Source organism: Felis catus, chromosome B4 (genome assembly GCF_018350175.1).
Source record: "Felis catus isolate Fca126 chromosome B4, F.catus_Fca126_mat1.0, whole genome shotgun sequence".
NCBI lineage: Eukaryota > Metazoa > Chordata > Mammalia > Carnivora > Felidae > Felis > Felis catus.
Genome location: NC_058374.1, coordinates 54,196,487 through 54,208,772, shown reverse-complemented (window position 1 = coordinate 54,208,772; position 12,286 = coordinate 54,196,487). Strand labels below are relative to the sequence as shown.

Here is a 12,286-nt window from a genome sequence, read left to right as displayed (position 1 = left end):
ATATTATGTCTATGAGAAAAAGGAGCAGCTCAGTATTTACTTGCCATAATTAAATGAAGGAACACATTTTTGTATCCAAAGTTATGTCTATGAAGGCAAAAGGAAAAGAAGAATTGGAGTAATAATCTAAATAAATGAAACAGTTTATATGACAAGTGTGGAAAGTGTTAGCTAGTCCCATAATTATCCAGTCATTCTCTAGAATAACTTGGCATGAGGTAACACTGATGATATTTACAATCAGTTCTCCTAAAAATTTAGAAGTCAGGTTTCAGTTTTACTTTTTCCACATATTGGTCTATTACCCAGAGTTCGACAGTATGTTACCCAAAGTAACACGGTATGTATATTTATTTCTGGATTGCTAATGAAAGGTTTTGTTTGTGTTTTTGTATGTTCTATTTTTCACTTTGCCTGGTGAAATCCATGTATGAATCTATGACCCAGTTAAGTTTCTACCCTACTTTGTCTGCAGTCATGCATTTCTTGTACCTCCTCTGCATGTAGGAAGGAAAATATAACTATATTTATGATGCTGATTTGCAGAACCCATTATCTTATTTTTTGATTTCTGATGGAAATGAACTAATAGAAGAAAAATAATTTGGTAGGCATCATACAAAGAGTTATTGTTGCTTCCACACATGCCCGATTGGCACTACTTGTTGTGCTATTGGTTGAAATTATTTCAGCTGGACACCACCAAGAGGCTGTTCTCTTCTTGCAGGGCTAGTAGGAACCATTTGAAGATTCTGGAAATAAACAACTTTCATAAGATTTTTGCTGGTGCAGCCCTCTCTTTTTTTTTTCCCGGGGAAAGGATGTTCTCCTAAGCCTTCTTCATGTATGTATTGCTAGTTTTGTCATGATAAAGGAAAGACTTTATTTTCTTAATAGTATAGAATAATGTAAAATTAAATGTATACATGTTTCTTCAGTGATTTATAGTAATAAAAAACTGTGTCTAGATACTTAACATTGGGGGGAAAGCACAAACAGGACCATTTATTCATTTTGTAAAAATTGCACTCTTTTGTGACTGAAACATATCATTAAGGGCTGACAACCAAGGGGTGCCAAAACCCCCAGGGTGTTGCTATTCAATGGTTATAGAATTTCAGTCATGCAAGATGAAAAAGTTCTAGAGATCCAAATACCAAAAATGTGCATTTAGTTAATTCTATACTGTGCCTTTACCACAACTAAAAAACAATACAAAAACAAAAACCCCCAGAGTCATGACCACTAGGCATGGAAGACACTCAACCACATTTGTACGAGAACACATACTAAAGAATTACCTGCTTTCATTTGAATGCTGAGAAGGAGTTAGTGAAAGAAAATGCTTCTCCACTTAATAAAACTCAAGCAAGTTGTTTTCATTAACAGTAATGATTGATGGGGATTTTTGGTGACACTGTAGTCCCAGGAGCAGAAGTCACCATGTAAACAACACTGTGCTAACAAAAAGGGACTGTTCACATGGCTGGCACTTGCAGGGCCATGAGATATGAGGAAACAACACGTGCATTCTCTGATTCGGAGCCACGGTGCTCAAAAGTGATGGTGACATTAACCATTGGATTTCATGAATTTTGTTAAACAAACAGAATAAATTTTATTCATTCCTTTATTTATTTTCCTTCATTAAAAGTTTTAAACATATCTGAAAAGCCAAAAAATTTTTAGGGAAATTTACTATTAACTCAATCACATTTAATTTCTTCCAAGTGCTTAGCTTCACACACTACCTCTTACCCCAGTCAAGACAACTGTTTATAGAACTTCCCTCAAGATAGTAAACACATTTCAAACAAATCTTTGAGGCATGGTGATAAAACCTGCTCAAGATGGTTACATAGTATCACAACGCATAGAAAGAACTACAGAATTCCCCTTTGTAGTGACTTTCTGTGTCACTAAGTCCACCTTCTATGTCCTGTGGCTGCATAGGAAAATAGGCATTTAGAATAGTCATGACTTTAGCCACTAAAGAGTAAAGCCAACTTTGACATGGAAGAGGAATAAGTTTTCTCCCTCTTGTACTGTTTCATTGCGTGACCATAATTGGGCTCAGATATTAGCAAGGAGAACAGAAGGAAAAAAGACAGAGGAAAGACCAGATTCTAAATCATGAGAAGGAAGGAACGAGGGCAGCTGAGAGGTTTATAATACAGGTATAAAATAAAAAGCAGGTATAATACAAATGAGAACCAAAGAATAGCAGTTCCCATTCTTTCGAAAAATTAACCCTATCTATTGGTTTTTCCAAAACTAGGGCCATGTACTTGTTCTATAGTTAAGGTGATTTGGCATTTTAGGTGGGGGATTTCAGCATGAGTTCATGTGTATGCCATTCAGATTTGCCAAGATTGTCTCTAATAATTTTCATGTATGATCTATGAATTTCTCACCTCTTACATACCAAACAATTTGTATTTGATCTGATGCTATTCAGTTCTATTCCACTGTGTTTTATTTAAAAGTTTTATGTTTAAATAAAAATAGAATTTCCTTGGGATCTGGGTCCAAGTACTTTCCACAGAGACTCATTAACTAGGTTATAACTAGTTTCTGTTGTCTATAAGACAGCCTATCTGTCTTAAACACTGCTGAAATCTTGTGATTAGCACTATGTCTGGTACATAGCAGACATATTTGTTGTCTGTGAGAGAATGAGTAACGAAAACTAAGTTCATACATAATTGTTTAGACTGTTGCCTTCATGCATGTAGGGAAGTGGGATTCAGCAAATGTATAGAGGTAAGACAATTAAGTTTTGGAAAATGGGAATCATTGAGGATCACTTGTTAAATGGATTTTGTTCAGAGGATTTTAATAAACGAACATTGAAGATACTACTAAAATATCATTCTGGCAACCTGAAGTGGATTTATGAAAATAAATATTGTCAGAGTGAAACACTTTAGTTTTGGGGCAAAATAATGCCCTAGTTTCAAGACCCAAATAGACAAAATCTTTGAGAAGGGGTTAGTAGAATTTAATAGAGTTTAACTCATCTTGTTTTACATATAAAAATAGAGTTTAACTCATATTGTTTTACATATAAAAATGTGTGCCTATGTATTATATACAAGTACACATATATCTGTATTTATTACATATGTAGGCATATTGCTCTCCACTTATATATTTGGACTTCTTATAAACCTCACATTCTAACTTGCAACTGTAGGATTCTTTTCCAGATCACAGAATTATTTGTTATTTTTACTTAGACTATTTCCATGATTAAAATTCCATATCTCCCCAGGTTTCCTTGAATCAGCAGTGCCCCAGAAAGTGTTTCCCTTCCTGAGACTCCAGGGAAGTCTTGGAACGCAAAGAACTTGAAGAGGGAGCCCGGCCAAATAGAGATTTTTGAGCCTTGGTAGGCTTGCTGAAGCAGATTTTTAGCACAAACACAAATCAAAGTCTTTGTGTTCTTAAAAGCAGCATTTTCATGTAAGTCCAAAAAGCTCACTTTGGTTCTATTTGTTTTGGCTAAAGAAATGAAAACCTTTGTTTTAACCACGTGGTCATTATTTTGCAAGGGGACCACAGCAAATTATTATAATGTCTTTAATCTAGCTAAAGACTAACTAAAGTTATTTGATGTAACTTTCTCAGTGGAAAATTAGCAACTAAATCTTCTCTAACATCATTATTTTCCAGATCTGAATAAAAGCTTCTAAGGTATTTTTGTGATACAGTAGAATCTGATTGTTACTCAGATTCTATATTTTCTTCAAAAGAATGACGACTTATGATTTTGCCAGTTAACAGATTTTTGTCTTCTTAAAAGGATGAACTAAGAAATTTCAAGCTTTGAAACATAAATATTTGGAACACTCAGAAGAACAACATGGCAGAAAATGAGAAAAGAATTAAAACCCATAGAATAAGATGTCTTTCCAAGATGAAGGTATGGACTTTTGTGTGTATGGATATATGTATGTGTACTTTTTTTTTTTTTTAGTTTAGAGTTTGTAAAGTTGCTCACATGAAGTGCTTTAATGTTAATGTCACATTACCTAATATATTGATAATTTCTTGCTTTAATTAAGTTGGTTTTATAACTGAGGGTTAAACAGGGCTACTGATTCAGGTAATTTAATCAGAAATGATTTTGAAGAACTTAAATGGAAGACAAGTTCTTAAAAGTTTTCAGGCGATAATATGTTACAATAGGATTTGATTTTCTGGATAAAACAGCCAATTTAATGTTCACTCTTTTGGGGTTTTTAGTCCAGAGGAGTGTGGGGGTCTCACCTAGAAAACGGTTCATTGTACAGAAATGCTTTGTTGGTCTGTTTGTAACGATTAATTCACAATGACCTAGTAAAACAAATATTTACTTCAAGCTTTGGCAACATATCAACCATTGTCTGTAAGAATAATGCCCATTTTGTTAGCTGTTTCTGGTACTCTTGACCATTTCAGAACAAATTCTTTTTGTATAGCTTCAAAGCCATTTGCCTTCAAAGAAAATTTTAATTTGTTTTAAACCAAGGGATCTGGATATTTGTCTTGATTCTAAAGCTAGTGACTGCAAGTGGTTTTTAGACTAATGTCACCAACATTCTCCTTATCAAAGTTTGTTTTCTCTTCATACATGTGTAGGGAAAATCTATACATGTGCATAAAAGTGGAGAATGATGATTTAGATCTAGCAAGCTACATTTGCCTGAAATGCTGTATTAATTATTTATTTAAAAAATTCCCCTTACAAAAAAAATTCCCCTTAAATTATCCCTCAATTCTCATGCCCTTATCCTAAAACTGAATGGTTAAAAATAAGGATCTAGGCTCAGGCTCGCCGTGTTCATGCCGAGGTTCAACTGCTTTCTTGCCATATGGCCTTGGACAAGTTGTTCTTTGTGATTGCTTCAGCTTTCTGATTTAAAAAAGGTAATAACAAAACTCCTATTTCATAGGATTTTTTCCTTTTTACATACTTGGAAAATGACTAGAATATTATATACATTCTATAAATATTAGCTATTATTATTAATAGCACTATATTTTCACTAACTGGAATTTAAATAAAAACTTACAAGTAAAAAATTAGTATTAATAGCATTTGTGTATAAAAGTCAAGTGTCATTTATTTAAAAAAAGGTTTTAATGTAATATTTGCTTACTTAGGGGTTTGACAAGATTAGATATTGATGTTCACATTATGGTAAAATGTTGCAAGGACAAATTTATCAGGTAAATTGGGAAGCAACTGCTTAATAGCCAGATTTTTTTTTTGGCTTCTCTGAACTTAAAAATATGCATGTTAAGCAAAATTCTTTTTTTTTTCAGTAGATAATCACATGGTTTATTTAAATTTGAGGATAACTGGATACTCTTCATTTTTTATTATTTCTCAAAGCTCAGTAGCTCCTAAACTTTTAACTTGCGCCCTTATGGTAGTAAATTTTAAGCAAAATTCTTAAAAAAGCATCAGTGGACTGTCCTCAGTAAGTTTGCTTCAAACTCTGTGGCATTATTGTTAACAGCTAGTAGAACTAGCTTCACAAGTATAGAGGTTATTTCGTACTAGACATGAGTCAGAATAGCCACTGATTGCTTTTACTTTGTGACTAGAACCAACAGTTTAGGTAACCCATCTAGGTGTTTTAGGAAAGAACACTGGGGCCATGATTCTTCTAGTGTCTGTTCTTAAAATATTAAATAAAATAAAATATACCCCCAAATATGATTTGTACGTTATTTGGTAGACCTTGCTTTTAAATATAAAAACTGAAGGGGCACCTACGTGGCTCTGTCGGTTAAGCGTCTGGCTTCAGCTCAGGTCATGATCTCATGGTTTGTGGGTTCGAGACCCACATCGGGCTCTGTGCAAACAGCTCAGAGCCTGGAGCCTGCTTGGGATTCTGTGCCTCCCTCTCTCTCTGCCCCTCCCCCACTCATGATCTCTCTCTCTCTCTCTCTCTCTCTCTCTCTCTCTCTTTCAGAAATAAACACTTAAAATTAAAATTAAATATAAAACCATGTGAATTTTTTTTATTCTCAATAATGTGCTCTGCAAAGATTTATAGTGTGGAGACAGTTTCTACAAATGGCATTTACTATAAAACAATAAACAGAGATATAGCCATATAATGGTTTAGCTCATATTGAGCTTCATATTTAAATTTCTCAGGACTCTTTCCACATAAATTTCTATTCAGATTTCTCCAAATGAATTGGTACAGCCAATTCATCTCAGTTGTATTTAATTCTATTACATTTCATCTTATAGTCAGCTTACTTTCAGCTCTGACCACTTCTTCAAGATGTTTTTGAATACTTATTCTGTTATTAATTCAGCAAACCTGTATTAAGTGCCTAGACACCAATGATCTAAAGATAAATAATATATGTATCCCATATTTGAATTGTTCACAGTACAGTGAAGGAGGCATCCAAGTACATACATAAAGTGCACGGCGATAAGGGCTATAATAGAAGCAGTACACAGCAGGATGAGAAGGTAGAGTGAGTGGTCAAGGCTACTTGGGGAGCAGAACAAGTCTCCACGATAGAAATGATGATAGAGTTGACTTTTAAAAATTGAGTATATATTTATCATATACACAAGAGGAAGAAAAGTATTACAAGTGGAATACCATCCTGTAAAATACACTGAGATGTAAAATGGCATGGTGAATTAAAGAAACTTTAAGTAGAACATTATGTATAGGGATAAGCAGCAGGAATGTTACTGACATATAGATGAAACATGCTTTGCCATCTAAAAAAGTATAAATGTTTGTTTTTGAGAAGTCATTAAAACATTTTAAGAAGTGAAATCACATGCCAGTTATGGTGGCAGGTGGAGGGAGTTTAGGTGTGGACAAGACTACAGGCAACTAAGGAATGCTGACAATTGTCTCATCTAAACTGTTTGTACATTTGAGGGATTTCAGCATTTGGGTGATAGGGAAAGCTATGGGAATAAATAAGATTTCCTAAAGAGAGCATAGATAGCACAGAGTAGAGGGTGCAAGACAAATCCTGAACAAGCTGGCCAAAGAGAAGACTGAATAGAAAGATGCTAGCAGGTAAGTGGACATATAGGTGTGGGGGGGGGGAGGGGGGGAGGGGGGGAACCTCAGGAAGAAAAGAGAGATTAATGGAGTCAAATGACTCAGAGACATCAGAAAAGCTGAGAACTGAGATGTATCTATTGAATTTGGAACTCAGGAAGTTGTTTTTGACCTTTAATGGAGTAGCTTCAGGAGAGGCTAAACAGTAGGAAAGTAAAGGGTGAATGGAAAGTTAAACAGTCTAGGCAATAAACTTAGACTGTTCTTCCAAACATCCTGTTGGTAGCTGGAATTCCCTACCCATCAGGGGGTAGGGAAAAATACCATATATATATACACGTATATCACACACACACACACACACACACACACACACACGAAGACAGAAGTATTTTAAATACATTTATAAATTAGTAGAGAGGTGGTAAAGAGTGTGAGGTTGAAAATAGAGGAGAGAGTAGTAGTTGATGAATCAAGATCTCAAATGGGAAGAATGGATTCAAAAGCATGGGTAGAGGGATTTTATCGTACTGGAGAAGGGACACCTATCCTTCTAAGGTAGGAAGGGAATTAGAGAGGCAGAGATGGGAGAAAGTTTGATGGTGATGTTGCTGAGATCATTTGCTGGTCATGAAGACCACATGACTGGTTCGAAGACTGAGAAATAGAAAAGATTGTGAATAACTGTGAAGGGAATGTACAAGGTGCAATATAAATTGTGGGGTTGGTTTAAGATTGAGAATTTGGAAGATGAAGGGGTGAGGATTTTACAGATTTGAGTCTGCTGGCTAGAGAGTAGATTGAATGGTCTCCAGGATGGAAGTTTCATCAGGAAACATCTTTAAGTAAGACCAAGGAAAAAGTCCTTTGGCCTAGGGTTGTAAAACCACCATTCAGGATGACCTAAATCTATTTATCTCTATTGTGTATTTACTTAACTATGCTGTCACTCAGTATACAATACTCCTTTTCCAAATCTTCTACCAAAATCTAAGTCTGCTTCTTCCTAATTTAATAAAACTGTCAAAATTGTGACTTTTCCACATTTTCAGTAAAACCATACTAGCTTTTGGTGATCACAATGGTTCTGTTTGTTAAGTTGTCCTTGGTTTTTGTTATGGATCACATCAACCTGACTGTCCTCTAAAACTGTATCAGTAAGTAGGAAATGTGATTCAATATATAGAAATTTATTGTATTCATACTTGTTTCTTATAGCAAATACCTGTTTCATTTAGAAACATTTTATAATGGTTTATAATTACTTTATAATATATTTTATTATAATATATAATATTGTTTTAAATAAATAAACTGGTAGTGAGCAGCAATCTAATGTTGCATAATTTGCATATTACTTTGGAGACACCTTGAACAAATTTGCTACAGAAATAATGTCTTTGTGTAATGCTGTGTTCCTTTTTTATCATATATGTATTTCTTGCACTACAGATGGCAGTGTAGTGTTGAAGATCTATTAAAAAGCTATCTCTTATTTATAATGACTGTTTCTGCATATGTAAAAGAGGTACCTATAAAATAATGAGGCTACAATTACCCACAAAATTCAATATTACTAATCAGTCCTACTTTGAGTTTTCAGAGACAACATGGCATGAAAGGCCAGATGAAAAGACTGCATTAAAAGTTTCTGGCAAATTTAAGGGTTACTTATGTTGGAGATGATCAGTCTTGTGTTAGAAGAAATTTTGTCAACAAATGGCAAATATACAATTTAAAAATAATTTTTTTCTATGTTTTCTTATATTCTTTTCTCCCTAGATGTTTCTGTTGGCAATAACATGTGCATTTGTATCCAAAACACTATCTGGATCTTATATGAATTCCATGCTCACACAAATAGAGAGACAATTCAACATTCCTACATCTCTAGTTGGATTTATTAACGGGAGCTTTGAGATTGGTATGAATTATTTTTGTATTACTCCTTTTTATATTTTATCTATAAAGCTAGTCTGAATTTTATTCTCCTCATTTGCAATTTTAGGCCATCTAATTTGACTGAATAATATGTTTTCCAAAATGGATGAATAGCCTTGCTAACTTTGGATTATGCTTAGAAACAATTCATTTAAATATTATCTCCCAAATAACACCTAAGTATTGCCACATATCCCACCACTGGACTTTTTATTCTAATAGTTTTTTGGTTAGCTAGGATAAGTAGCAGAGTATTTAAATTTCTTAAATTTAATCTATCATTTGAGAATTCTTGAAAGATCTATCTTCCTATTTAGAAGACATATGTCATGGAAAACAAAAGAATCTGTTTTCCAAAGGAAACATGAATATTTTTATTTTCCTGCTGTTTCTGGGAGGTTAACAATTCTTCTAAGTGCAGAAGGAAGAAGAAACTGTTTTTCGCATCTCCCTGAATTTATTTCAGAAACAGACTCTAGGAAGGAATAAAGTCTGTTCTTACTCTCTGAATTTTGTGGAGGACTGGGAAGATGTGAACATAGGGGAGGACTGAGGAAGAGAAAGATTTCTCTTGTAAACAAAGCTACATAGAAATACGAATGCCATTCTTTTACAGCTTTAGAGTGACTTCTATTTCCTCCAAGGTGAATTTTGCTTTCAATATACTTAATATCTGGAAGAAAAATCAGGATTGAGGGGAGGCAAAACTGAAACAGGTGATGCTTGATTGTATATTCTAGCACTTAACTCCCTGAAACTAAACTCAGCACCACCTGTGTGCTGGATCTTGGTGATGGAGTTAGATACAACTCTTTATATAGCCCTGCCTAGACTGTGCTCACAGTCAAATGGAGGGCATAGAGACACAATAATAATTTTAATTGAATGCAGTACATTTGGTGACATAGATAGATGCAAGGTCCTATAGAAACATACAGCAGGGACATAGCCTTACTGAGGGAAGATCTTGACAGATGAGTAAAAAGTCGTCCAGGTGAAGAAACAGGGTTAGATGAGCGTGAAGGGAATTCCAATAGAAAAAGAAGCATAAGGGTGAGTCAGAGTAGTAATTTGTGTGGGGAGTAACATTCAGCCCAATATTGTTGACTCACAAAGCTTATGTAGGAATTATTAAGATAAGAGTCTGGAGAAATGGGCAGGGGTGAGAAATGGAATATGGTTGGTCTTCTGTGCTTATTACAGCACTTGCATGAAATAAGAACTATAACAGTAAAAAGGGAAAAAAAGGTAAAAAGAAACGCAGTTTTATTTGAATAAAGTTACCAAAATATTAAAACAACCTGCCATATAATAATATTTGTGCTTGCCAACACACTAAATATAATATCTACCCTAATTTTGAAGTAATGAGTAGTGTCAATATTTTGAGGTATCTACAACAATGTAATGTCATATGCAAGTATCTATAACTTTTATTGGTGACAATCTGTGACAAAATCGTAGGTACTGTTAAGGCTACCATAGTTTGCATATACTCTCAGTATCAAAGAAAATGCTAACATAACTTTAATTATAAGTTAGTGAAAATAAAGATGCATTTTTTTCTCACTCAAGATCATAGAACCCCTGATTTCTATCCATGGACTCCATGGGTGTTTGTTTATATATGGCAGGTTAGGCGGGCCTATTTAAAACAAAGGTCAGATGGGGTGCCTGGATGGCTCAGCCAGTTGAGCCTCTGACTTGGGCTCAAGTCATGATCTTGCAGTTTGTGAGTTTGAGCCCCACATTGGACTTGCTGCTATCAGCACAGAACTTGCTTCAGATCTTCTGTCCTCTCCACCCCCTGTCCCTCCTCCACTCCTACTCGAGCTCTCTCTAAGATAAATAAAATATTAAAAAAAAATTAAAACAAAGGTCAAATTTGCTTTCTAGCAGGGCCATGCTTGTGGCTGTGTTGGAGATAGATTTGAAGGTGGCCAGCTAGCCAGAGAGGATTCTAGCATGGCAAAAGCACAAGAGAGAGCTATCTGGATCTGAGTCTCGGATCATGCTGGTAGGAATAGAAAGAAGAGAGTGACCTAAGAAATATTTAGGAGTTAAATTCCTGAGAACTTAGTGACAGATTGGATGTGGTGGATGAGAAAAGTAGGCATCCCCAGATTTACAGCTTGTGTAGTAGAGTGGATAATGGGGAAGGGGGACAAGACTGTGGTAGTGGCTATGGGAATGATGACGAGTTCTGTTTAGGAAAATTGTGGTAGTAGCAGTGAGATTTTGAGTAGTGATGTCCATGTTGCAGTTATAGGAGTTGGAAGCATTGGAGGAACTGTCTGAGCTGGAAGAACTGATTAGTGAGTAAACAGGTGGTTGTTAAAACTAGAGAACAGGGGCGCCTGGGTGGCTCAGTCGGTTAAGCTGCCGACTTCGGCTCAGGTCATGATCTCGCGGTTTGTGAGTTCGGGCTCTGTGCTGACAGCTCGGAGCCTGGAGCCTGCTTCGGATTCTGTGTCTCCCTCTCTCTCTCTGCCCCTCCCCTGCTCGTGCTCTGTCTCTCTCTGTCTCAAAAATAAATAAAACATTAAAAAAATTAAAAAAAAAACTAGAGAACAGATGAGGCTATTTAAGAAGAGTGTATACGGTGACAAATACCATGGGCAGAGTGCATCCTTGAGGTACACCAATATTTCATGAACAGGTGGAAGAAAGTAACCCACGAAAGTGTTAAGAGAAGAAATAGAGAATTAAGGGGGGAAACAGGAGAGAAGGTATAGATACCAAGGGAGTACAAGTTCCCAAAATAAAAATTTCTCAACGGTCTCAAAAGCATTAAAAAATATCCCATTAGATAAGGATAGAAAAATATTCCCTGGGTTTTATGAGATATTTGATGATCTTTGCCAGGGCATGTTTAGCTGAATAGTGGATATACAAGCTAGGAGGCAGAGAGAGAGAGAGAGAGAGAGAGAGAGAGAGAGAGAGCAGTGACTTTGGGAAAGAACAAGAGGGAAAGAAGTGGAATCTGCATCAGTTTGGAGAGAAACTAGAGAACATCTGTAATTAAAATGCATCAGAGAGGGAGACACTTAACATATACAAGAGAGATTATAATTAGTGGAGTAAGTTGTTGGAGGGAATGGAAGTGCCCAGGTTGTGCGTTAGTCTGTGGATGGTAGGATGGGCACCACAACCTCTGAAACAGAAGGAAAGTGGTAAGGCCATAACCTGGGAACTGGACTGCCCCAAATTTCTTGACAAAGTAGGAAGTATTAACTATGGAAAGTGAGTGGTGATAGGTGGCTTGAGAGCAATGATGCAGATCTGAAATAATCGCTGAAGAGAAA

General features: G+C 35.6%; 2 protein-coding genes across 12 annotated transcripts in view; one reads left to right on the top strand and one right to left on the bottom strand.

The window, feature by feature from the left end:
- Positions 1-12,286, top strand: part of SLCO1A2 (solute carrier organic anion transporter family member 1A2) — a 125,789-nt gene that overhangs the window by 69,212 nt on the left and 44,291 nt on the right. For 7 of the 10 annotated variants that reach the window (XM_045061498.1, XM_045061494.1, XM_045061492.1 and 4 more), the window contains exons 1-3: positions 3,537-3,696; positions 3,806-3,925; positions 8,823-8,964. In XM_045061498.1, the coding sequence (XP_044917433.1) occupies positions 3,866-3,925; positions 8,823-8,964 (202 nt within the window). In that variant the 5' untranslated portion in view covers positions 3,537-3,696; positions 3,806-3,865. Of the gene's footprint in view, positions 1-727; positions 845-3,274; positions 3,466-3,536; positions 3,697-3,805; positions 3,926-8,822; positions 8,965-12,286 lie in introns of those variants that run through there. The other 3 variants (XM_045061489.1, XM_045061490.1, XM_003988480.6) reach the window with 3 other exon arrangements.
- Positions 1-12,286, bottom strand: part of IAPP (islet amyloid polypeptide) — a 96,062-nt gene that overhangs the window by 53,299 nt on the left and 30,477 nt on the right. The window lies entirely within an intron of this gene.